Here is a 27,829-nt window from a genome sequence, read left to right on the forward strand (position 1 = left end):
TGCCTTTAGTAAATCAACACCTATGGGCAGGGGCGGACTGACAACTCATGGGGCCCCCAGGCAATAGGGGATCATGGGGCCCCTGTGTCCTTGCCCAAACTCAAAAAGCCTATGAAAAAAGGTACCAGGGGCATCTCATGGGGCCCCGACTGACCCCAGGCCCTCGGGCAGTGCCTGAGTTTCCAAATGGTCAGTCCGCCCCTGCCTATGGGACATACCAGAAGTCAAGCAGAGCACAATGGCAGCTGAAGGTAACCATTGTATCCTTATGGCCAAATCTAGCAGGGAAAAAATAAATAAATAAATAAATAATCACACAAGATGCGATCTCGGCTTCATCCGTTCTTTATTTAATCTGTAGCAATAAAACAGCATATTTTAAAAACGGTTAAAATCCACCCGGTCAACTACCATTTCACTTCTTAACTGCAAGCTTTCTCAAAGGCAATCAAATTCAATAGCAGGTGAAAAACGGTCATTGGCTTGATGAATTTAAAGCTTACATTTTGTCAAAAATTCTTAAAAAAAAAAAAAAAGCAAAAAATCAGCAAAAATGAAGTGTCCCTTGTGCTGGTGACTGCTCTGTTTTGGGAAATGTTCATTCCTTTGCCTCCCCAGCACCCCTGCAGATGTGATCCTCCACTGCTGCAGGCCTGTCTTAGGCACATGTCAAGAGTGTGGACTATGCCCATCCTTTCCACCCCCTCCTCCATTCATATTTTGTACTAATCGCTTCCCACAGTGAAAAGTGCTCTGTGAATGGAGGACGGGAGGATCAATGAAAGTTCAGCCTCCTCCATTCATACAAAGCTTTTCATTATGAGAAAAAAGACAGTACAGCTTCTATGAATGGAGCAGGGTGGGTATAGTCAGTACTTTTGAAGAATGCCTGTGACAGGTACAGCAGCTTGTATTAACCTCCCGCAATGCCAACAGATCACAGCTATGGAGGTATCTGGGGAGGGCAGAGGAAAGAACATTTTACTAAATAAAAGCAGCCATCATCAAATCTATATGTCAGGGATGGGATGAAAATCATACCAGCTAGAAATCCACAAGCTGGAGAAGGCTGGATCATGGATAAGAGAAATAACCAAATAACAAATCCAACAGCAGCAGACATAGCAGCTCAATCTTTAAAATGTGGCAACCCCCCCCCCCAAACAAAACCCCAAAAAAACCTAGCAGTATATGCAAAACAACGTTATTTATTAAATTTGCCTTTCTTATTTTAAAAGCAGCAAAAAAAAACTCTGAAGACATTTCATTTTGTTTCACACTTTCACAACACCTTTTATAGACGCTCTCCTGTACATAGCAGATCTTGCGAACTTTCAGCTAAGTGTCTCTGGATGGTTCCTGGGCCATTCTCTATGATGCAGCTGAATTTTTCTACCTCTTAAAGGTTGCAAATGGTTACACTAGCTGTTGTAAACGGATACAGCCAACAGCAACATAGAAATATAGAAATCTGCTGCCAAGGAGTAACCTGCACCTATTTCAAGAGACAACGGAGCCGATTAGCAGAAACCTGCAGCTCTTAAAAGTATTGCGCCTGAACGTTATGCAATTAGTAATATGCCCGCTTAATAATTATTACAAAAAATATCTTGCATTTTAAAAAGGAATTTCCACTCACAGCAAGATTTGGCATGGTCATTGTAGTAATAGAAGTTTAGCAATAATCATGCTTACTTAGATGCTGCAAACTTTGCATTTTTGTTGGGGATCTTTGCTGTTTAAATATGTAGGGCAGAGCCTTTAAAAATAGTGCACTGAAAAAAGAAAACAAAAAAACCCACATGGTTTCATACATTGCTTGTGAAGCTACTCAACAGTCGGAAAGAAATTGCAGTTGCAAAGATGGTTGGCCAGTTGTGAAAAAACAGGCCAACCACTGAAGACTCCCACTGTAGAGGTTACTTTTCTCCTTTGTTAAGCTGACACCATGGAAATTATTCCTCTTGGCTGTGGCCACACTTATCATTAGCCATAAAGGTCACCTTAAAGTAGACTATGCATGAAATGCTAATTGGGCAATCCCTTATACCATCACTTCCCATTTTTCTGATCCCTCCCTATGACAAGGGACAAGAATGGACATTAACCCTCTCCAATGGGGACAACGACTGCATCCAGCAATGTAAGAAGAGAAGAGGTTTTCCACTCTCCTACACAACCAAATCTTTAAAAGCTTGATTGGCTGTCGAGTGTAGTACAAGCTGCTCTGTTCAGAGATACTATGGATGGTAGACCAGTAAGAGGAGAAGAATTCCTGGCACCAATCTCACTTTAGTGGACAACCCACACAAAACTAGTATTTGAGTTACATATATTTAGTTGAAATGTTGGTTAATCCACTGGCAAAAGCTCCCCCCCCCCCCCCCCAAACACACACTGACACAGTTTTACAGCTCATATATTGTCTGTAATGTGAAATTTAATATATACATCTCCCCCTAAAAAATTTCCAGGTTACGATTCCTCATAAGTGGACTTAGTTCCTTGCCATAAAACCTTTGCTGTTGGATTCCTAAGACATCGATGAGCTATGTAACTCACCAATATTCCCCAACAACTCAAATATCAATATTTGCATAAACAGATCCTTTAATCACAGTAGATCCCCAAAATACAAAGTTACATCCAATCAGCATAATTAGTTGAGCTTGAGAAAATCATCAAACAGTCCAGATGATCAGTAAAACAAGAGGAGGAGAGCAGCAGCTAAGACAAGGATGAGGCTGGAGGCTGGAAGGCCAGTGAAGCCTTTGTTGCAGAGCTTATTCTGGCAGCACTTGACCTCAAGGTTTGGACCCAACTGGTAATCAGAAGTTACAGTCTTAATACTGCATCTGTCGTAATCGTGACATGCATATATAGTCGAACCTACAAAACAAGACAAAAAAAAGAAAACCACAGTTAAGGTAAAATCTTACCTAGCTGCACTGACAAGGACTCAGTTGTCCCTTTATTGCTGCTGGCCAGAACATACATTCTCCCCTCATTGTCCCTTTATTGCTGCTGGCCAGAACATACATTCTCCCCTCATTGTCCCTTTATTGCTGCTGGCCAGAACATACATTCTCCCCTCGTTGTCCCTTTATCGCTGCCTGCCACAGTTGAGTTTTGCGGCTTTCCCAAGCCAAAATGTTGCTCACAGAAAGTGGCCAAGAGTTTGTGGACACCCTGGTATCACACCTATATGAGCTTGTTAGACATCCTAAACTATGGGCACGAACATGGAGTTGCCACCTTCCCGTCCCCAATCAGATACTAATTTTAGATGAGAAGACCTGGCTCCTAGTTAGCATTCCCATTCGGTCAAGGCGTAAACCATTGTTTAGGTCAGGACTCCTTTTAGGCCACTCAAGTTCTTCACATCCAGGGCCGTGGATAAGGGGGTACCACCTGTCCTTCTGTATGGGCCCAGCCCAGCAGGGGGGCCCTGGCAGCTGGGTGAATCAGATTAAGGCAAGGAGGTAGTTCAGCACAATGGAGGGGGGGGGGGATTACAGGAACCAATCCCCTGTATGGCTCTCTGCAGCAGCTGAAAGCCGGCTTCTCCTCTCCGTCCTGCTGGCTGCAGAGAGAAGAGCCATACAGGGGATCGGTTCAAGTAATTGCCTCCCCCCCCTCCCGTCGTGCTGATCCCCCTCCCTGTTCACCTGTCGGCCCCTACCCCAGTAGTGTTGCCAGCTTACCCACCAGCAGCTGCAAGCACTCAATAGGCTTCTTCAGGATGGAGAGTGGAGGAAGGGTCTGGTAAATATGTCACATTTACCAGGCCCCACCTTTCCTGAATTAACACAGTGAGTGATCGGTTCTAATCGATCACTGTGTCCATTCATAACAGAAGCATAGTAAACCGTTTTTTTTTGTGGTGGTGGGGCCCTCTCAGGTTGGCTGCATGGGGCCCTGTGATTTCTAACAGCAGCCCTGCTCACACCACACTATTAAACCATGTCTTTACGTGACCGGCATTGTGTACAGGTGCACCATCATGCTGGAGCAGAGAAGGACCTTCCCCAAACTGTTGCCATAGGTTGCCCACAATGTCTTAGTATATGTGTAGCATTAACAACACCCTTCACTAGCAACACTTGAATTTGGAGGGGTGTCCACATAGGTTTGGCTATAGATTAGGTGTGATGATCCACACAAGTCTGGCCATATAGCAGGGGTGGCCAACCTGCGGCTCTCCAGCTGCTGCAGGACTACAAGTTCCATCATGCCTCTGCAAGTCAGTAACTTCCCATCTTTGCAATGCCTCATGGGAAATGTAGTTCCACAACAGCTGGAGAGCCACAGGTTAGCCACCCCTGCCATATAGAGTATACATTCACTTTCCAAATGGATTTGTTATTCCAGTCAGGCGAATTTTGTGATTTATGCACCTTTTGCACACAGTTGACACTCCGTATTTCCTAGCTCACCAATACAGCCTCCTGTTTTAGCTTTGTGGCTTCCTAGGTTGCTTTTTATACTAGGCTTGTGGTTTGAGTGATTGCGCATCATCACTTCCTCACCACCTACCAGTAGCCTCTGAAGCACAACCCGAACGCTGATCAGGTTTCAGAGGAAAGGGAGATTTAGATGCATGTCAAACTCTACCCAAACAGTGTGAAGGTTCACTTTAAATTATCCAAATCGCATGAAATGCATATCCCCGTTTACTCATTTATCCTGCATGTGACTGAATAATTGAAGTTATTATTACCTGAATTTTTAGGGGAATATTCTCAAATCTTAAAAAGAGGATCTTTACCCTGTAAAAATCAGAAGCTACAAATACAGACACTTACCTGTTGCAGGATCCAGCGTTGTCCTCAAGACCCAGTTCTTTGCCAGACTTCAGGTCCAGACATCAGCATCTTAACTATGGATAGCAGGTTGTGTACTCACCTTTAAGTAAAGAAGCCTTATGGGCTTCAACTGCTTTGATTTGAAGGATGGAGACATCTTTATTCCGGCTACATCCAGGCATTTACTACCTGAACGGAGATGCCGGCTTAGAATGAACATCATCATATAATTCCTGGTGTGAATGCTGCTCTTGTAAATATCCGACACAAACCAGTCTCTGCTGCCATCTCTTTGCCAAAAAATTACAAAAGATGCTGCCTAATCACAGGGGAGAAGAGACTAAGGAAATGCTGCAGCAGACGGATGACATCTCAGCCAAGGCAAAGTCATTATACTAGAGCTCAAGAGCTGCTATTAATAAGAAAATGTATACTTTTTCTAAGAAAAAAAAAAAAAAAAAAATTATACCGTTTCTCTATATTGTGACGTGTCAGGGATTTATGGATGCAGACACGTTGGCACTTAAAGCAGAACTAAACCCATCAATTGAATGGTTTATCAAAACAGTTACAGTCAAGGCATGCCACTAATGATATACGTCATGGTTGCTTGTGTTCTCAATTGAACTGTCAAACAGTCAAGCCACTGAATGGCTGGTGTCAAATGATCACATGTGCGGCACCATGGTAACTGCAGATGAAACAGATGAGACAAAGATGGCAGCTTCATTGACTGTAAAGAATGGGAGGGTTTAGTGCTGCTATAATAATAGGCATAGTGCAAATTTGTTGATGCTGTGCAAGTAAAAAAACAAAAAAACCAAAAAAAAACAAAATGGGGGGGGGGGGGGGAAAGAAAAAAAAAAAAAGGAAGATGTCTACCTTGTTCGATAATCCTTATACAAGCATTTTTCCCACCACTACACGTTTCTTTGGTTGTACACGCTTCTTTGCTCCGGCTACACGAGTAACATTCGATAGCATGTCCTGTACAAAAGCAAAAAAAGAGTAACAGAGTGTGATAGATACACGACACCAGGTCATTTAATTTTACGTATATATTAAAATACTTATTAGGTCCATATTTGAATCAACTTTCATTATCACTGGTTTTTAACCCAGCGGGGGAATCTTCTCTTCCCCCCCCCCCCAACCGCTAGCCGTAAAATAAAAACAAAAAACACGCCACACTTAGCTGTGGGCTCCACCCACCCGGCTGCATCCCTCATTCACAGATTTCTGTAAATGAGACTACTAGTCCCAATAGCCTTTGCGGCTGTTTGTAGTTCATTCTCTCTTCCTGTCAGTATATCTGCTCGCTCGTTCATCCTGTATGGATATTTACAGATCTGTAGGAGACCTGCATGGCACCAGCGATCTGCTGATGCAATGATTTACAGGCTCCTGCAGACAAAAATAAATGCACATTTTTTTTAACCTGCAAAAAAAAAAAAAAAAAAAACTAAATATATATAATATGTGCATTATTTTTTACTAAAAAGGTAAAGTTATCCTTTAAGTCTGCTCATGCAATCCTGTAGCTCCAGCTGTCTTGCGTCTTGGAGCGCTCAGCAGCAGCTAGGAATTCCAGAAGCTGGTACATCACCCATAAGCTCCCATAGACCAGCCATTATCAGCGGTGGCAGGGATGTTTTTTGGATGGAAACCCCCCCCCCCCCCCTCCCCTAGAACTAGTGGGTTTCTAGAGCAGTTTGTTTTAGCTGTAAAAACGCTCTAATGCTGAAAATGCGGCAAAATGTAGTAAAACGCCACAAACCCTCGTTTTTGGACTTTATTTGACCAAAGAAAGAAAAAAGGGAAAAAAAAAAAAAAAAAAACAAAAAAACGCAAAAAGCACTGCTAAACGCTGCAAAATGCTAATGCAAACAAACACAAAAAAAATTCACATATTTATTGTGAGTTTACACAGCTAACTTTACCAGTGTAAAGTTACAAGTTAGTTATATTTACATACACACACTTTTCTATTTTTAGTTCCCTACGGTCATGTGATCCCCGTGTCAGGGAGCGGCTGCAGGGGAAAGGAGGGAGCACCGACAACAGATGGGACATGGTATCTTATGGGTGGCGTCACCGCACCTGGAATTCCCACCCATTGATGAGTGTTCTCTCCTCACCCCTGCAGCCAATGCTCACTGACACAGGAGATCATGTAACTGGATCGGAGTGAACTAAAAAAATAGTTATGTATACAGATCTTATATAGAGATCTTTTTTATTTTATACACAGGTTAGACAGCATAGGTAGTGTGGGGGTGTATGTGGGGGGTGTATGTACACTGGAAAAACATTAGCCCCCCCCCACCCAATATCAGTATTACCCACTGCAAACCACCTATTTACCTGGAGGGTGCAGCACCACAACTTCCCCGCAACCCTGTGCATTGCAAGCACTTGCGGCGTGGTATTGCAGGCTTTTAGGGGTGAAATGGCAACATATTGCCTCCTCACTGCCTGTCAAGTGCCCTTTAAAAATGTTATTTTTTTAGAAGTGCAAAGTCAATGAGTAATGCAGTGTCTGCTCATCAAGGCAAAAGGTCAGGCCTTGTTGCTGGGATGATTTCTCAGAGAAAAGTCAGCTCGGCAAAAGACAAAGCGAGATCTTTTTATGGCAAACTGACCAAAATGGTCTCTAAAGCCACTTTGCTTGAAATAACAGAATTTTAAAGTAACAGAACATGGTGCTGCAATCCCCTGCCTTTAGGTTGCATTCACACCTAAGCAAGACCACTTACAAGAGAATTTGGAGTGTTTTTGTGCTACTTTCTTCAAACTTTTTTCAGTCAATGGAAAGTCAATGGATTACCAGAAGGAGGGGAGAGGAGATGGTTACTTAGGCATGACAATGCTAATTTCTGGGTGGTTCTCAGGCATTCACATAAAAAAAAAAAAAAAAAAGTCTAACACCACCCCATTCTGCCTCAGAAGTAGCTCATGTACCTTTTTGAGTTTCAGGCATCGAGCTACAGGCACGTGAGCACTCGTGTGAACAAGCACAATTGAAAAGCATGGAATTTTAGTTGTTGAGCATTTTTGGAGCTTTCAGCTTCAGACTACTAGGTGTCCATCAAGGCTTATAATAAATGTAAGGGGTCAGTACTTTTCAGAGCCTGCAGTTTTGCAATTTTGATGCCACTGCCTTGTCTCTGGATTACTAGTGAAGATTCCCATGCTGGAGATACAGATCCCAACACTTTCCCTTCTAATAAAATCCACCTGGGTCACCAGCCCAACAGCTTACAGAGACGGTAGTCTTACCGTAAGCCCTATTTAAAACTTGAACCTAAAGGCTCACCGTACCTTTGAAAGAAACCTCCAGGTGCCAGATGTCCTAGATTCATCTTCACAGTGCCCAAGTACCCCTCATCCCAAGCACTCTTCTAGGCAAACGCTTCCTCCTTTCCCTCCCCAGAGCGCACTTTCCAACTCCCCCCTTCCCCTCCCCAGGTCTCATCACCCACATCTCCCTCAACATAAATGTGGAATAAAGAAGGACTTGAGGATTGTACTGACTTATCTGTCTGCCACTGAATGCCCAAGAACACGAATTAGAAAGAAGAACTGAAATAAGTTACACTTACCTGTGGAACAGAGTACCAACAAGAGCAAGCCAAGAGGAAGAGCAAGACGATACACTGCAGGGCTGTTCATGGCTCCTTTAAAAGAAAGACCCAGAATGTGTCATAAAATGTAACATATCAAGAGACGCTAGAACATGCAAAGCTGGTGAGGAAACACCCAAAACTACCAGGTCTGGCCTTGCACCTCAACATACAGTTGCAAGAAAAAGTATGTGAACCCGTTGGGATTACGTGGGTTTTGCATGAATTGGGCATAAAATGTGCTCTGAACGTCATCTAAGTCACAACAATAGAAGAACACAGTCTGCTGAACATAATACTACACAAACATTAGATGTTGCCATGGTTTAATTGCACATAACATGTAAACATTCACAGTGCAGGGAGGAAAAAGTATGTGAACCTTTGGACTTAATAACTGGTTGACCCTCCTTTGGCAGCAATAACCTCAACCAAACGTTTCCTGTAGTTGCAGATCAGACCTGCACAACGATCTGGAGTAATTTTGGACCACTCCTCTTCACAAAACTGTTTCAGTGTAGCAATATTCTTGGGATGTCTGGTGTGAATCGCTCTCTTAAGGTCATGCCACAGCATTTCAATCAGGTTGAGGTCAGGACTCTGACTGGGCCACTCCAGAAGGCGTATTCTGTGCTGTTGCAGCCATTGTTTTGTTGAATTACTTGTATGCTTTGGGTCATTGTCCTGTTGCATCACCCATCCTCTGCGGAGCTTCAGTTGGTGGACAGATGGTCGTACGTTTTCCTGCAAAATGTCTTGATAAACTCTGAAATTCATTTTCCCATCAATGTCAATAATCCGTCCAGACCCTGAGGCAGCAAAGCAGCCCCAAACCATGATGCTCCCTCCGCCATGTTTTACAGTGGGGATGAGGTTTTGATGTTGGTATGCTGTGCCTTTTTTTCTCCACACATAGTGTTGTGTGTTCTTCCAAACAACTCAATCTTGGTTTCATCTGTCCACAGTATATTTTGCCAGTAGTGCTGTGGAACATCCAGGTGCTCTTTTGCAAACTTCAAACGTGCTGCAATATTCTTTTTGGACAGCAATGGCTTCCTCCGTGGTGTCCTCCCATGTACTCCATTCTTGTTTAATGTTTTCCTTATTGTAGATGTGTCAACAAAAATGTTAGCATGTGCCAGAGATTTCTGTAGGTCTTTAGCTGACACTCTGGGATTCTTCTTTACCTCATGCAGCATTCTGCGCTGTGCTCTTGCAGTCATTTTTACAGGACGACCACGCCTAGGGAGAGTAGCAACAGTGCTAAACTTTCTCCATTTGTAGACAGTCTGTCTTACCGTGGACACATGAACATCAAGGCTTTTGGAGATACTTTTGTAACCCTTTCCAGCTTCGTGCAAGTCAACAATTCTTGATCGTAGGTCTTCTGAGAGCTCTTTTCTGCGAGGCATGGTTCACATCAGACAGTGCTTCTTGAAACCAGTAAACCCAAAACAGGTGTGTGTTTTTTAAGGGCAGGACAGCTGTCAGCAACACATCCAATATCATCACACTGATTGGAGTCAAGGTTGGCTCAAATTAGCTCTGGGAGAAGTCATTAAGCTAGGGCCTCACATACTTTTTCCTCCCTGCACTGTGAATGTTTACGTGTTCTTCTATTGTTGTGACTTAGATGACGTTCAGAGCACATTTTATGCCCAATTCATGCAAAACTCAACGTAATCCCAAGGGGTTCACATACTTTTTCTTGCAACTGTACATCTGTTGACCCACTGTACATCTTTGTGAATAACAATCCCGTCCAGGCCAAGATTATGCGACCTATTTATTCACTATAGTTTTGCGTTGTTTATTTCATCAATTATTGTAAGCTGAAAGAACAATTGTACCTTTTGTACAATGGTCTTTTAAATTATTCACCCTACTCCCCAAAGTGCTGCTGACCCAGTCTAACACCTAAACTTCCCACCAGGAGCCTTACGGTCACAGATCAGCATCACAGCTTTTCTGGTACTTGTGGTTCCTCAGATCAGCAGCAAGGCTATTCTGCGACTTGAAGGTTGCTCAAACATGGAAGGCTGCTTTGCCACTTGCAGCTCTATAAACATCTGATCTGGTCTTACCTCCTTACTACACAGGACTGGAAGGTATAGGCATCACTTCCAAGCCAACCTACCTCTCCAAACAGTGCTCAGAGTGCCATCCAGTGCCTGAGCCACAGGTCGTGTTCCTAGTTTGTTCGTGTCTTGAGTTTCTCTTTGGCTATCAATTTAGGCTCTATATCTGAGCGGACCGCTGCCTGACCTGACCTTTAACCTGTCCCCTTTCTGATTTGGTACTTCGTTCTGGTTCTTTCCTTGGTCAACTGCAAAGGTGTGTCTGAGGGCTGCAACCTGGGAGCCGGCCCACAGCAAAGCCCACCACTTCTTGCGGGGTGTGCTGATGAGTACCTGGCAGCACTTTAGACTGTCTTAGGCCATTTTTGACTTTGAGACCTAGATGTCTTTCCATGTTTTCTACCACTAGGTGCAGTCTTACACCTCTCATACACTCGCTCACCATATGTTTCCTTCCTCACTGTTACACTGCAGCCAGCATTACACATTAGTTTTGTCGCTTATCACTCATCTTGCTTTTATCAGTCATGTATATCTAAATTTATTTCCGTAGTAATTACTTTGATTGACATCATGATTGCCCACCCACTTTGAATTTTTACAAAAAAGAAAAAAAAAACCCACTATTTTCTGTAACAGATTATGAAGTGTGAGCAGGAATTTAGCTTTAATTTGTTAGTGCATTGAAATCTGCTAATCCATTTTACACACCTCTAATCCCCTCCAACTGACAATTCTGCTGTCCAGAAATTGCCCCTGTGCTCCTTCATCCAGAGTGGGGGCAGTCTAATACAGAAGGTGTGCTACTGCCCAGATCACCATGGGGGGAAAAAAAAGGAAGAAAACTAATGCAGCCACGACATCCAGTGATTGTTAGGCTGCAATAGAATACATTTTTAGTTTTGGGTTTAATACGGCTTTAAACCCTTCTTTGTACATGAACAAATAATCCACAGTCAGAGATGGAAGAACAGAAAATCCTATCTCTGGCACATGCATGCATGCTGCTGTTCCATTCATTCCTATGGGGAGAACTGTGCTCTGCAGTATGTCACCACGAGGAGCAGCTCCCCATAGGAAAACGAAAGGGGCAGCAATGCACATGTGTGGAAAGAAGAGAGCCCAGCAACTCCTACTTCCATTTCTCAAGATCCAACTAGAGTATCTTGTGCAGAAAGACCATTTTAGGTTTCAGGTCCTGGCTAAACAAAAAAAAAAAAAAACACACACATTCCCTGCCTATTTTTCACTTACCTATGGAGGGACAAAGCCGAAAGGTGAAGCAATAGCGGGGTATTTTCAGAAGTAGAATTATTTTCCAGAGTCCAAGTGGTAAAAAAAAAAAAAAAAAAAAAAAAAAAAAAAAAAAAGGGACAAAAAATGCGAGCCAAACTACCCGGGCCTACATCTGAAATATCACTTTTGAATGGACTTTCTCTTTAGGCTCCATGCACACTGGACGGCTAGAAAAATTCCAGAACCTCTGGCAGAAAACGTGTTAAAAAAAAAAAAAAAAAAAAAACCAAAAAAAAAACGCTCATAGTGGCTTGTATCGCACAAGACATGCTTTTATAGACCTTTTCTTCCCCAAAATATTCCCTTCTGCTCATTTTTCACTTAAATCATAGGCAGCTTTTTTTTTCTTGCTTTCTTCATGGCCAGTGTGCATGAGGCCTTACAAGCACCGGCTTATGCAGTGGTCATGCAAGCCACCTTGACAAGCTCTTCTCTATAGTAACTGAATGCACATATTGCTGCAACATGTTGAAAGCAAATTCAACAAGGATGCAGAAGATGGAGAAGCCTGCATGACGGGAGGACCACACACACTAAACAATCGGAAACAAAAGCAAGCACCAATCTTGACCACAACAGACTCCCTCCACTCCCCATGTGTTTAAGATTTTAAAAGCTCTCCATATAGAAAGACTAATCTCTTTTTTCTATTTGTCAACTCCATGGATGCAAATGTCTGCAAGTACAACATGTATGAATCTTATAGATCCATCAAGGACATTCGCACTTCACGTGAATCTGTGGGTTACACAGTCGGCAAGCCAATATCTTCAAATCAATCCAAAAAGACTGAGCAAAAAATATTTCCTTCTGGCCAAGAATCGAAACTCATGTACCAATGGCCATCGGTAATTGCCTGGCACTGCTCTTCGCATCATTTTGTGACACGCCCAGGAGGCGGGGCTCTGATAGCCTAGGCTCACAGTGTTGAATGATCCTGCCATCTAGTGGTGGAGATAATTGACTGGGCTTCAGCCTAGGCTAGGGTGACAGTGCTGCTCCTTCATAGATGGTTAGGACTTCATCACCCTCTGGCAGGTGACAAAGGCTCATCTGAGGCACAAAGTTTAATCTTCAGCCGAAGGCAACCAGTGTTTCTGATGGCAAAGATGGGTTTTGCTGCGTGCTAATGCCAGGTTGCAGCACCAAGGGATGGGGATAGTGGAGACAAGGAGAATATGGTGCTGAGGCAGAAGGTAGAGGGTAACTGGGATCAAGAAATGGGTCTGGCAGGAAGCCAGGCAGTCTGTATTGGAGGAGAAAGTAGTCGAGTTCAGGCAGGGGTTTTGGCAAGCAGAGATTAACGTGGTTGTAAAGGCTGAAGGTTTCTACCTTCATGCAATAAAAAAAAACAAAAAAAAAACAACACACACACCCTTCTGCAGGTAGCTCCTCCCCCTATACTTACCTGAGCCCGATCTCGATCCAGTGATGTGCAAGAGAGCAGCAGCTCTCCCAGCTCTCTCCCTCCTGCTGCTGTGAATCACAGCCAGTGGGGGGGTTGGGGGGGACACAGTTGAGTGAGCATGCATAAGTGCACCCATAGAAAGTGGCTTGCTATGGGGGGCACTCAGCAGGGGAGAAGGATCCAGGAGCGTCGAAGGAGGACTCAAGAAGAGGAGGATCGAGTGCTGCTCTCTGCAAAACAACTACACAGAGCAGAGAAGTTTGACCAAAAAAAAAAAAAAGTTACCTTTACAATTACTTTAATCAGACAGTCCAGATGGGAAATGAAGAAGGTAGGAGAGAAGGGTCAAGCAAGCCAGGTCAGCAACAATGCAGGGCTGTAATGAGCAATGACCAGACCAGAGCGGTCACATACATACGAGTGAGTGTTGTCACTCTAACACAGGAAGTATGTTAGTGGCACAATCACCCAGTAAAAATTAAAAGGGGAACCCCCAAGAAAAAAAAAAAAAAAAAAAAAGGAAGAGAAGGAAACTAATGCAGCCACCCACATCTAATGGCTGCCAAACTTCAATATATTATAATCTCTATTTTTAGGCTTGCACACTCTGAATGCAACACAACAGTCAACATCAAATCTGTATCATAACGCTGAAGGCAAAGCAATCCCTTCATTGCTGTTAGCAGGGCCAATCTGACAGGCATTATATGTCACCCTGATACAGGGGCTTCACTGATCACAGACACAATGGTCAATGCAGAACATTTAAAAAAAACCAAAAAAACACCCCACACCTTTCAAAAACTGGGGGGGGGGGGGGGGGGGGGGGGAGGGCCAACGATCTCTGTAAACACAAGGGAGGAGCCCACTGTAGCCCAGGTGGAGCTCTGTGATAGGAAGACTCCCTCTGTGAAGTCATATAAATATCCCACGCAGACTCCACAACAGCAAGGCCTGGTTCACACAAACACGCCAGTCTGTTTAAGATGGATTCCTATAGGACACTTCCACATCTATGTGTTTTTTTCAGCCACTGTATTTCTGAAAAGGGTCTGTCAGACCCTTTTCCAATTTTGCCAATAGGAAAGCAACTCTGGATGGGTGCGACTTTGGTGCAACTTGACTACCACAAGAACAGAACTGTCATACTTTCCTATTAGGGGGGAGAGAAAAAAAAAAAAAAAAAAAAAAGAGAAGGGGGTATGACAGTTCTGTTTGCGCTTCACAATTTTTATTGATTTGCACACACCAATTGGGTCGGGTGAGAGCGGCTTGGAATCAGGGACGTCCATATAAGCGCAGGAGGTTTACTATTATTTACTTCTGTTTGTGTAGTGAGACTTTACACTCTCTGGCACAAATAGCGCCAAAGTTGCATCGAAGTGGTATCCATCCAAAGTCACACCCATCTAAAATCACATCAGTCAATACTGTCCTACTGACAAAAAAAAAAAAAAAAAAAAAAAAAAAAAATTTACACAAAACGCATCAATAATGTGCCAAAACACGTAAAAAAACCTATGTTCAAAAATACAAAATGAACCAGAAAAATGCATCAATAGCAACACGCAGAGGCGTGAACCTAGCCTAAAAAGGCCCATTCACACCACAAGCACATTGGTACACCCGTGTAAAACAAGGCCGAACAAAGCATGCACCCATGCAAGGGCCAGATTTACCTGCACTGCCCATGTTTGCGTGCACGGGGATGCGCAGGGGTAAGGGCTTTTTCACTGAGGATGGACCCGTTTAGCGGATCCGCTGACTCAGCGGGGGATCCCTCCGCTGAGAGAGCGGATGACAGCTCTGTGAATGGATGGAAGGGGAATTGGATCCCCATCTTTTACACACACACTTTTTAAGAAGTTCAGCAATCCATCTAGATATTTTTTGTTGGTCCCAGCAGGTTTCCTTCAGGTGGAGCTACATTTGCACATGTGATCTCATGACTATAAAACACTTGGCAGCGATTGATCACTAATGTCATGTGACTAAGGGCCCTTTCACACTGCTCTGTAGCAAAATCGTGGTATAAATGTATACGCATTTTTGCCGTGATTTTGCGGTGTTTCAGATGCGTTTCTGGTGTGTTTTATGGTGGCTTGCACCTTTGAAAAATGGACAAAAATGCACCAAAAAAAAAATGCAGAACAGTGCATTAGTTTCAGTTTTTCCTTTAATTTCAATGGGGAGCTGCATTTTTTTTTTTAAATGCGGTTTTAAAACTGCACCAAAGATGCAGCATGGAGGACTTTTCAAAACGCACCCGCAGTGCAGTGGTGTGAAGAGTCCCATAGGATTTAAAAGGGAAACATTTTTCTTGCGAGGTAAAAATGCACCGGTGGGAAACGGGCTTAAGTGCAATTGCTGTTTTAGGACATGGTTTGCTTTTAAAACATTGACAGAGTTCACCAGAGTTTACCAGTGACCAGCAGTACAGATAACCAACAGATAACCTCACAGCATAAGTTGGAATCGGATTGTAAGGTCTCTTTAGATCTACCAACAAATGTAGTGCAAGGGCCTCCTTGACTGGATAGTATAGGTCCATATATTATGTAAAATTGATCGTACAACTATTGTACAGTCAGTCAGATTGTAATGGGTCTATAAAATGGAGATGATTGGATTGGGTGACCGCCATGTCACAGGTATGGGGGACCTTTAATTGTTTGAGGATTTTGTGTTCCCTTCACTTTAAGCATTGGCCTCAGCTCTCACAGGGCCTTGTTGAGGTGGTAGACCTCAGGAATCCCTGTAAACAGGGAGACACCCACGGAAGTGTTAAGCTGTCAACAGATACACTAGGTGTGGCCAGACATGTCCTCTCCAAAAACACGATCAGACTACAATGTTACTATATGAGAGGTTTACTTAAACTGGAGCATTCAGAATCCGATGCAGCTGTGCATGGTAGCCAATCAGCTTCTAACTTCAGCTTGTTCAATAAAGCTGCGACAATAAAACCTGGAAGCTGATTGGTTTCTTTGATGAGCTGCTTTAGATTCTGCACTTTCCAGTATTAATAAATCTGCTGATACCATTGTCCACCCCAGTCTGTTCCGCAGATGTGTGACCTCGCAAACCAATGAACGAGCACTCCCAGCCTCCCTCCCCACCCACACATGCGCAGGCCTCTCTTGCAGCTCAAAGTTTTTCGTGTGAGTAAAAGGGAGCCGACTGCGAGTCAACATTGTTACCTTAGGGCAGGATGTGCGTTAATGGCAGGATCATGAAGTTAATTTAAAAAAAAAAAACCAAAAAAAAAAAAAAAAAACACACACCCCAGCCACCACATTCTAGGATTGGTCATCTGCAATGTATGAACAACATTTTTGTTTCTGGGTTTAGATAGACATTCATGGCTTCTATCACATTAGAACGCTATGTTCGTGCCACAAGAAGGCGATCGGCTACATCACAGTACATTACTGGTCCCTTGCTGCTGAAATAGCGCTGGTCTCATTTGTAACACGACAAGCTCAATGCTATGGAAACAAAGTGATCGCCAACAAACGGTTAAACGGCTCCTTGGTACCAGCCTAAAAATGGCCATATATGATAATTCGATCAACTTTTTGGAGGTTACCATTGAGAAGCAGAAGGGTATACTTACTACTAAGGTGTTTTTCAAACCAACTGACAGAAATAGTTATCTGTCAATGAGGAGTGGACACCATCCACTATGGTTGAAAAACATTCCTCGTGGACAGTTTATGAGACTTAGGAGGAACTGTGCTTATAGTGGTTTTATTTTACAATCCAACATTATTAACCCCTTCCCGCCGACGCCTCCCGGCCCTTTAAGAGATTCTGACGTCGGGAGGCGGGGCGGTGGGGGCGTGGTTTAGGAATCATGTGACCGCCGTGATGACGCGTCACGGCGGTCACATGATCGGGAAAGGTCCCGTTCGAAAGAGCGGAGCGGGACCTTTCCGTGAGTACTACACATGTGTGCGGGGAGCGCGCAGGGCGCGCGCTCTCAGCACATATGTATTTAGTTCCATGGACGCAAATGTGCGGCCGCTCGGCGTCTAGGCCCAGACGCCGGGAGGCCGCACATCTGCGTGCGGCCGGCGCAAAGGGGTTAACCTCCCTAGCGGTCTGATTATGTTCATATTTCTGTGCTCAAAGCACATATTTTGGAAATATGTATTTTTTTTTATTGTAGGCCTGTAATTTTTAGGAATAACTCACTGAAATCTGTCCGAACAAGAGAGTCTAGTAAACATCCCAGGTATGTTAAAATTTGAAACATGAAATCATAAATTATAATTTAATAAATAATCATAAAAAATATTATAATAAAATTAAATAATGTAATCAAACAAAAAACACGGACATTTGAAATATAGCGCCAAGTTCGCACATCACTGAGCAAAGTCGCAAAATCGTTTTCAGTGTCTGATGACGAATTTCCCCCACAAATCATTATCACTCAATACTGCAAGTGGTTCTAATTTACTATCGCTGTTCTCTAGCCGGTCTAAAACCGCTTTTGACATAAAAGGGACGCTTTTTGGACGCCATGGACATTTTGCAGTTTCAAGGCAGAAAGAACAGTAAAAATGAAGGCGGGGCGCTGGACAAAGCACTCGGGACAAAATGTATGTGAAATGGTTTGATACAGTAATGTTTTACTATGCGATTTTAGTGAATGTCCCTTTTACATCTTTCAATTTTCCCGCCAGTTCCGTCCCCCGTACGTCCTGACGTCGCAGGGGACGGAACCCAGAAGACAGATGCCGGCATCCGCCAGAGGATATTGCAGGGGACACTGCAGGAGGGACATCGCGGGATCGCAGGACAAGGTAAGAGAAGAACAGATCCCAGAGCAGCGTTGCAGGGTATTCCTGAGTGTAGCTCGGGGTTACCGCTTGTGGTGCTGAAACTTTACCCCGAGCTACACTCGGGAATACCGCCAGGGGGGTTAAGGATAGATTCGTACAAAAAGGGATATTCCCAAGATAGGATAGATAAAAGCTAGGTGAGAGGTTTTAAAATCAATACCTTGGGAGATGTGCTTACTAGACAAAATTAAAGAGCAAGGTGATAGGAAACAATGGAATTTAATTTCTGATTATCATTGTCAGTATAGGGAAGTACAATCCATCATACAACAGCATTGGCACGTATTGCTGATGGATAAAACACTGGGACCAGTTTTGCCTAACTTACCTAGATTTGTGTATAGAAGGGCACGCAATTTTGGGGAGATGGTAGTTAAAAATATTTTGGATACCACAAAGAAAATGTCATTGCTCTCTCAGAGAAAAAGGCTTTATAGCATGTAAAAAAAAAAAAAAAAAAAAAAAAAAAAAAAAAAAAAAAAAAAAAAAAAAAATGTAGGAGGTGGCTGCACTGCAATCAATGCAACTAAACATGAATCTTCCTTCTTCTTGAGTTCATCACATGTGACACCAGACATGTAATGTATGCTGTGCCATACCAAAGGTCCTTTGAAAGCAAAAATAGCCGAACACATTAACCAAAAAAAAAAAAAAAGGGATATAGCTACCATAGTGTGTCAGAACACTTCTCACAATATCATGGGAAAGATCCTTCTAAATTGACTTTTTGGGGAGTGGATTGGGTTTCACCATGCTGGATGGGGTCTAAGAGTGAGGGACCTCTCCAGGAGGGAAACTAAGTGGATTTATCTGATTCAATCCTTAACACTAGGGAAACTTAACATTGAATTGAACATTAATTGCTTTATTAGCAATCTATAGACACACCATCCAGGGGAATTTCAAGCTGATTAAAGTTTATATAATTTCTATTTAATCCATTTGTTCTAGTCCATTTTCCTCATTCGTAATGTTTTATATATAATTGTATAAATTTATGGTTGAACCATTATATCATAATGATTTATGTGGTATATTGATGTGTAAATGTTTGATAGTATTTTTTAATATGTATTGATTGGGATATATTGAGTTATTTCCTCCCATGGCTGACATTTTTGTTAGTGAGGAGTTTTTTTCCCTCGGATTGATGGGTGAATATATCTTTAAGTGGTTGGATTTGGACCAACTTCTCTTGGGGCAGTGACTGACCAATGCCAGTGATGGGATGGGGAGTGCCGCACTGCACAGCCATCCCTATGACTAAGTCGGAAGTGATGAAATGCATCAGGGTGAGGCTGTGCGGCGACCGGAAGTGACGTCTGGGACCAGAACTGGAAGTGATGCGACAGTGCGATTGTTTGGGATCCGGCATTGGTGAGAGCATTGCTTGCAATCCATCACACTGCCACACATTACCTACAGGCGTGTTTTTATCAGTTATCTTGTGAGTTGCTGTCTGCAGTCATTTAATAAAAGGTGCCATTTGCACTGCACCATTGGAGTTTTTATCTTTTACTATTTCATGGCCATTGCATTTGGGGGAGAGGGGCAAGGATTGTGGATATGATGATATTGTCGCATTCCCTTCCCATTTGGAGTTTTTCAAAGTGATATATGCTGACCATGAGAGTGGGAGGCATGGAAATTTGGTGAGTGCACACCCAGAAAAGGGAACGTTTTTTCTTGAACACGTGGTGATTTCGGTTTTGGGAAGTAAATAGAACATTATCATGTTGGAATGAATTTATGGACTTTAATTTTATCAGTGGCTTATTTATTAATTTTTGCCACTTTAAGATTGATTTTTGTTCACAGCGCCACTGAATCACTTAGGATTCATTTATTGTTTATACGATTTATTTCATCTTAAGGTGGCAGCAGTGTTTCATTTGGCTATATTTCACTTATTTATTCACTTGTGTTGTTTTTTGTAATTTTTGTATGCATTTAGCGCATAGGTCTTTTTCACATACATGATAATTTGTCTGAGGTTCGTTCCATGGGTATCTCCATCTACAAGAGCCAGATCAACAAATGTTGAACATTAAAATCAACTTTTGTCGAAGTATCCGGGTGAAAAATGGCTGGTAGGGTGGTCAGTCCAGTTAGATACAGGCACTCTTTGGGCATTCTGATAGTCAGGCAAGCTGGCTGTTATAATAATACGAGAGTCTGGTGGGCTGGAAGTGGCCCATCTACTCAGTTAGTGCTTTTTCCAACAGGCGGTAAGGCTTACCACCCTCTGAAATCACTTTTCAAAGGGTGGAATAGCAACGGTTGGCAAGCATTCCAGATGCTCTATTGCCACCTCCTGACAGTTTCTATTTTTACTTTTTCTTATAATTGGTGAATGGCAATTTTACATTGTGGGATCATGCCACAGCAGTGAGACAAGCATTTGGTTTCCCATCACAATGCAGCCCCATTGATGACCTGTCCAATACTGCACTCAGAGTTAAAATTGCTGCGGGTGTGGCATGCAGGTAACCCAGTCAGGCAGTAATGGTAAAATTCTGGTGGGTGGTAAAACAGCGGCTAAGCTGCCCGTTTTTACTGCCCCCCAGACAGTGTGAAAGAGGCCTTAGTGCAGATGGAGGCATCCGTTAGATTTAGAGATCTAGGTATGCATGGCTTAAAGTGGCAGTAAATTGTATTCTTAGGCCCCTTTCACACAAACATGCCAAATTGGATCTGCCTGACTGTTTTTTCAGACAGACCCAATCGGCACCTCCATTCTTCTCTATGCAGCAGCAGATGTCAACAGGCATCCACTCCAATACATACAATCGGATTCGTTCCCCTTCCATCCAGCAGATCGTAACAGATCTGGTGAAAATGGACATCTGACCACCCATACAGGAGAGCGGGCTATATCTGTGTCCAGTCTGAATAAGTGAAGCAGTACTTGCTGAGCAAGTGGAGGCAGGCAAAGCCCAGCTCATGGGAAAGAAACCCAAGGAAAACAAAAAAATCCACTACTTATCCACAGATAGCTGAATGACGGCTTCATTGCAACCGGCCGGTTCTGGGAGGGCATCATATGACGTCTTCCCAGAACACGCTCTCCTGCGCACCCCTGGCGATCTCCGTGAACGCTGTGTCCCAAAGGACACAGCTGATCACGTGATGTGGTAAAAGGCCAATCACAGGAGCCTTTTACCACGTGATCAGCTGTGTCCAATGACACAGCAGAACACCGGTAAATGCAGTTGCCAATTGCCTTTTCCTCACGCTGTCACAGCATGAGGAAAGTACTGCCGATAACCGGCAATTGTCAGAGGGATCAGCACTGATGATCAGTTCCCTGATGATCGGTGCCCAGCAGTGTCACCCAAAAGTGCCGCCCACCTGTGCCCGTCAGTGCTGCCTATCAGTGCAGCCACATCAACGCAGATCAGTGAAGGAGAAAAAATTACTGTTTGCAAAATTTCATAATAGAAACAAAGAAAAGAAAGGTTTTTTTTTTAAAATTTTTGCTCTTTAGTTTGTAGCGCAAAAAAAAACACCCAGCGGCGAGTACATACAACCAAAAGAAAGCTCTATTTGTGTGAATAAAATGATAAAAATGTCATATGGGTGCAGTGTTGCATGACCACGCTGAAAGCTGAAAATTGGCCTGGGCAGGAAGGGGGTATAAGTGCCCGGTAGGCAAGTGGTTAAAATGATCTTGTAACCGATTTTTCACAAAATCGTTTCTTATAGTGTTTATCTGCCATCCTTCATCCTGTTCTATGCACATCATAAATCCCATAGTCCCATTTTAGGGGTGAGCAAAAGAGGATGGTTATGTCTATACTTTAAGAAAATATACTAAAATAATTTTGTTTTTGTAACCCCTTGCCTTCAACTGTACACCCTCCCAACACAGAGACCGGGCCTCCAGTGAGATCCTTGGGTCTCGTACAAACCAAAATTGCCAGTAATCTGTCACTGAGAGAATAAATTTTATATATATATATATATATATATATATATATACACACATACACATACATATACATACACACACACACCTCTATCTATATCTATAGCTCTCTCTTTTATTTCTAGGCTAGGGGTACTATTATTTCTATACTAGGGGTACAAGCGCTTGATTGTCAGGAGTAGGAATTTATTTTGGGTTGTTCTTTGGTGGTACATGGTAACAGCAAAAAATACAGCTTAAATAATAAAACACACACCATTCACAACCAATTGAAATGAGAGCCCAATTTTTCCTTAAAAACAAGGTATAATCCACCAAGCAGTTGCAATGATAGTAAAACCGTACCTAACACATGCCAAAGTTGTAAAATTGTGTTCAGGTGTTAGGATTTGTTTTACACTTCATCAAGAATGGGTTAAACCAGAGTTTAGTGTCACTTTAAAGCAGAGCTCCAGTCTAATCTGAAAACAAAAGCCAGTAGCCACAGAAACCTGTGTGGGCACTGGGCTGTGACAGCTTGTGGTCTCATAGCCAGGAGCAGGGACTGTAAATGGTCCTGTCATATGTCCCAGAAGACTGGGGGCGGGGAGTGGAGGAGAAATTCCGCTTCCAATCGCCTAGGCGGTCAGAGTAGAAGCGGGTACCTGTCAAAATCGGGTACTCCCTCTCCCCCTGCTCCCCAAATGTGCCAATTCTTCCTGGGGGAGTGGGGGACCACTCCTTAAAGTGGAACTTCCCCTTTTGGGTGGAGTTCTGCTTTAAAGCTCCATGCACACCACTGAGCTTAGAAGATAAGTTCACATTTTGTAACAGGTTACACCCATATTTAGGGTATAACATGTTACTGTAATACTAGCCATAGGGTGCGACTTGTCATGCGATTTGAAACTGTCAAATGGCATCAGTATGAACCAGGGCTTATGCAGGCCATAGACGGGTCGTTTATCGGCCGAATTTGTGTCCGCACGAAAAATCGGCCAATATTCATGCCATTAGTGGGGCCAGCCCGTCGGCCGTTTTTCACGGATCTTCTCATTTATTTTTATTGGTCATGCTGGAAAATCCATGAAAAACGGCTGGTGGCAGCATCGGCACCGACCGATTTTTCGTGCGGACTAAAATTTGGCCGATAAACGGCCCGTCTATGGCCTGCATTAGTCTAGATATTTATACTAGTAATCAGATCTCTTGGCTATTGAAAGGCTTAAATACTTGTCACATTTTTTAAATCAATGGGTCTCTGATACGAGGACTGCCAATGCCAAAGCACAGTTAATCTCTCAGCAGCAGTGAGAATAGCCAGTGCAGCCTCACCCTAGGATTCTGTGTGCAATTTATCCCTTATACACAGTTAGAAAAATTTTAATTTGGTTAACGATGATACAATTTTCTATCAAAGACCATGCTACCGATTTTAGGAACAAAAAATACTAGCTGAACAGTATGAAAACAAAAGTATCTTGTGTCACATGTGAACAAACTTTTTCCTATGCATTGGTATGAAAGTCATCAGTTAAAAAAGTTGGTAAAGCACTACCGAAAAATGAAGACAACCTGGACGTTTGTTCAAGAAAGAAGTTTCGGAAACGCAAATTTGAAATATCAAAAGCTAATTATTCTGAAAATGCCAAAAGAAGCATGATCAAAAATACGCATATATTTATTATGGTTAATAAAAGCAATCATACCAAAAATATATGGCAATTGTGATTTTTATATATCTATCTTGTTTTAAATTATATTATATCATGGCTAAAGGGTCACACGCACACTACATCACTTCCACATGTATGGTAAGACGTCAACACTGCATACAAAATTGATAGTTTGTGGAATTACATTTTTCAATTGCTTTACGTAGGCCTCAATTTCAACCAGGGAATGGCGTTTTATTGGGAGTTGGCCGACTGATCATAAGGCAGACAATAGACTAGTGGTCTCCAAAGTGCAGCCCTTTTCTTGCCTTTAGCCAGCCCTTGGCTGCCACTGACACCAGCAATGGGGCACCATTCCACCCACTGACACCAGCAATGGGGCACCATTCCTCCCACTGACACCAGCAATGGGGCACCATTCCTCCCACTGACACCAGCAATGGGGCACCATTCCTCCCACGGACACCAGAACATTTTCAACTCCCACTAGCCAGTCTGACCCCCCTAAAAATCGGAAGGACAGTAAATTGGCCCTTTGTTTAGAAAGTCTGGAGACCCCTTCAATAGATGGTTTGAATTTCTTTCTTGCAAACACAGGTTGCAAGAAATAAATTCAATGGAATCCACCATCAACACAGTGTTCCCCCAGAGGTGGAAGCCATCCTGCTGGCAGAAAACAGGGATTGTTGCTAGCAGCAATTACAGCCACTAGTGATAATCGCATATGATATCCGGCAGGCTGGTTGTACCCAAACTGATGGATCAACGTAGATACATTCACACGGCCCATACATGGCTCAAATTCAAACCATCTGTGGCTGGCTTTAGTTTTTCTAACCATGTATTCCTGCTATTAGGGTTTCTTTAGACAAGCTTTGAAAATGTAGATATTATGGGCACCCATTAACACGCCTATTGCGTTTAGATGCATTATTGATGTATTTTTGCGTTGCATTAAAGAACACTTTCCAAACGTCTTCTGTGTTTGTTTTATAATGTATAGATTCTCATCTCGCCTAGTAATGCTTTCTAAGCACCCATAGGGCATTTGTGGCATGTTTGGAGTACAGTTACATCGACATGAAATTTGGGCTGCGGTAATGCCAGCTTAACACGTCGGATAAACTCTGGCACGAAGCAACGCAAACATGCCCAGCTTAACAACGCTGGTCATTGCAACGCACATAATTGACTGAGCGTTGACCGATGTTTGTGAGGCTGCAGTCACACTTTCATGTAGCATGAACAAGTGCTCCCGCAAGCAATTTTGTTGAGCGATTTCACGTGTGGCACATAGAGCAGGACATTCACTTCGTGGGCTGCTCTATGCATGTTTATGAAGCTCCTGCTTCTTTTTGGGTGACAAGCGTGGCAGGCTTTTAAAAGTTGATATTTTGCTGTGTATTACCCATGATCAGGGGCGGACTGACAAGTCATGGGGTCCCCGGGCAATAGGGGATCATGGGGCCCCTGTGTCCTTGCCCAAACTCAAAAAAGCCTATGAAAAAGGGGCATCTCATGGGGCCCCCTACTGATCCTGGGCAGTGCCCGAGTTTCCAAATGGTCAGTTCACCCCTGCCCATGATCCCAAAATTGTGAGATGTGAATGAGGCCTGAGGCTTCAAAAACACAGATGAAATACCTTCTTTTGACACAAATATAAACTTAACTGCACAACCACAAGTCCCAGCATGCCTTAACATTAGAATAGCCAGTAAAACCGCCTAAAGGTCGGCAGAATGTTTGACTGCCCTTGAAATAAAACAGCACAAGGATCCTGAATATAAAATGAACACACCCAGCAAACCATACTGGCACTGAATAATATACAAACGCCAGGCTAGAATCCCTAGAAGTGCAATTACAAATAATGCATGTACCCCCTCCCCCCACCGTCAGCTCTGTATGTCTATACGCAGATAGTGAGAGCTCTAGGAGGGGGCGCTTTTGTTTGCTCCTCGTCTACAGAGGACACACCATACAATGCCCTGAGCCCAGGATCTGCCCCTACAAAGACAGGAGAGCACCATCCAGCAGATTCCACAGCTCATCAAACATAACACACCATAATAACACAGGAGGAGAACTCACCAACCACTGTGCTGTCAGATGACTGTAGACTGCAAACTGCTAACACAAGTCCTAATCTGGAGCCTAGGCCCCACCCTGCTGTGATGGGAGGGGCTTATGGTTTACCCCTTATGTACCAAACTGCAAGGTACAGAAGAGCAATCTATAATGTTCGCAGTTTGTGTCCTTCCTCTGTTATGGAGCAAGCACTATGCTTTGTTTGTTCCTTTTGTTTGTTGTTTTGTTTTTCTTATAGCGGTTTATGCTTCTTAATGCTATACTAAGATATTTTGTTAGGTTGTCTTCCTTTATGAATACTTGGACCTTGTCTATGGAATTTCTATGGTAGGTGTGATAGTTATGAAACTCTAGTGTAATGATGTTTATTCTGTTATGAAAATGAAATAAAGATATATATATATTCTGCTAAAAAAACAAAACATGAGGAATGTTTATAATCGTGTCTAAGGGCTTGTCGACACCACAATCTCTGCCTTTACAGAGGGTTTCTGCCTGTGCTTTTGTACATCAGTATGTTTTCAGTGCATTTTCAGTGTGTTTTTAGTGTGCAGTGGATTTTTTTTTCAGTTCATTTTTTTACTAGGTTGCATTTGTACGTTTGTTGACATTTGTGTGCATTTGCAGTGCGTTCTGGCACAGAAAAATGCAGCATGCTGAACTTTTTTAAAAGGAGAAGTTTACCTTTCTTAACCTGGTACATGTTCCACTCATATTTAAGGTGGAATGTGTGACATGTTGTGCAGCCAACACCTCCCCCCCCCCATGATCTGCCCCTTCCTTGTGACAGCAGGTGGGGGTCTTCTCCCTGCAACCCACCCCCCAACCTCCCTACTAGCACAAGTCCTCCCCCTGACAAAGAGCCCCCCCCCCCGCATATATCCACCCCCTTAACCTCCCTACTAGCACAAGCCCTTTCCCCTCCCAAAGCACCCCCCCTGTGCACATATCCAACCCCCTCCCCCCCTCCAACCTCCCTACTACTAGCACAAGTCCTTTCCCAGACAAAGAGCCCCCCCCTGCATATATCCACCCCCCCTACTAGCACAAGTCCTTTTCCCTGACAAAGAGCCCCCCCCCTGCATATATCCACTACCCCCCAACCTCCCTACTAGCACAAGTCCTTTCCCCTGACAAAGAGCCCCCCCTGCATATATCCACCACCCCCCCCCCCAACCTCCATACTAGCACAAGTCCTTTCCCCTGACAAAGAGCCCCCCTGCATATATCCACCCCTCCAACCTCTCTACTAGCACAAATCCTTTCCCTTGACAAAGAGCCCCCCTGCATATATCCACCCCCCAACCTCCCTACTAGCACAAGTCCTTTCTCCTGACAAAGAGCCCCCCTGCATATATCCACCACCCCCCAACCTCCCTACTAGCACAAGTCCTTTCCCCTGACAAAGAGCCCCCCTGCATATATCCCCCCCCCCACCTGCCTACTAGCACAAGTCCTTTCCCCTCCCAAAGCGCCCCCCCCCCAGTACATATCCAACCCCTCTGCTAACACGGGTCCTCTCTTTTGATAAATCACCTTTAGTACAGCCAGCCTGCCCATAGATGGATCCAAATTTTCGATCTGTCTGTGGCCGGCTTAAGGCTAGGTGCACACCTATGCAGTTTGCGTTTGATCCGTTTCCGCAGTGCATTTTGCATTACATTTTTGCACTTGCGCTTTTTAGGGAGTTTTTTGTTAGTTTATTTTTTTCTTGTTGCTAGGCAGATTTAAAATGCAACACGCATCAAAAACACAGCAAAAATGCACTACATGCTTCCCTGCAGCATTTCCATTGAAGTCTATAGAACCAAAATGCAACTTTTTGCGTTAAAAAAAGTTCCTGACCCTTTCCAAAAAACGCACCGGGTGAAAACACGGAGATGTGAACGTGTCCCATAGGAAATCATGTTAAATGGACCGTAGTGATTTTCTGACAAACACTGTGGAAAACCCTTAGGTGTGAACCTAGGGTAAGGGAGGGTTATAACTCTTGTTATTTTTTTTTGCCATACGTGTCCCATTGGGGAGACTGTCCTTTACTTCCTGTCCCAAGTCGCAACAGGAAGGAAAGGAAACCCCTCCAAAGTGAGGGAATCCC

The 27,829-nt window shown here is 43.4% G+C and overlaps 1 protein-coding gene across 1 annotated transcript; it reads right to left on the bottom strand.

The window, feature by feature from the left end:
• Positions 1-329: 329 nt before the first annotated feature.
• CD59 (CD59 molecule (CD59 blood group)) lies at positions 330-25,818 on the bottom strand. Its single transcript, XM_089684610.1, has 4 exons — positions 25,735-25,818; positions 8,408-8,482; positions 5,688-5,792; positions 330-2,889 (listed from the first exon to the last, which is right to left on the bottom strand). Exons 2-4 carry the CDS (start codon positions 8,475-8,477, stop codon positions 2,699-2,701), a joined length of 366 nt encoding a protein of 121 aa, XP_089540736.1. The 5' UTR covers positions 8,478-8,482; positions 25,735-25,818; the 3' UTR covers positions 330-2,698.
• Between the last annotated feature and the right edge of the window lie 2,011 nt (positions 25,819-27,829).

The sequence above is a fragment of the Staurois parvus genome, unplaced genomic scaffold (assembly GCF_062004578.1).
Source record: "Staurois parvus isolate SC_StPar_1 unplaced genomic scaffold, SC_StPar_1.0 ptg000350l, whole genome shotgun sequence".
Lineage (NCBI taxonomy): Eukaryota > Metazoa > Chordata > Amphibia > Anura > Ranidae > Staurois > Staurois parvus.

Coding starts and splice junctions, on each gene's coding strand:
- CD59 (XM_089684610.1), bottom strand. CDS start 8,477: ATGAACAGCCCTGCAGTGTATCGTCTTGCTCTTCCTCTTGGCTTGCTC. Junction 5,793..8,407: donor GTTGGTACTCTGTTCCACAG/GTAAGTGTAACT, acceptor GCTTTTGTACAG/GACATGCTATCGAATGTTAC. Junction 2,890..5,687: donor TATAAGGATTATCGAACAAG/GTAGACATCTTC, acceptor CTTGTTTTGTAG/GTTCGACTATATATGCATGT.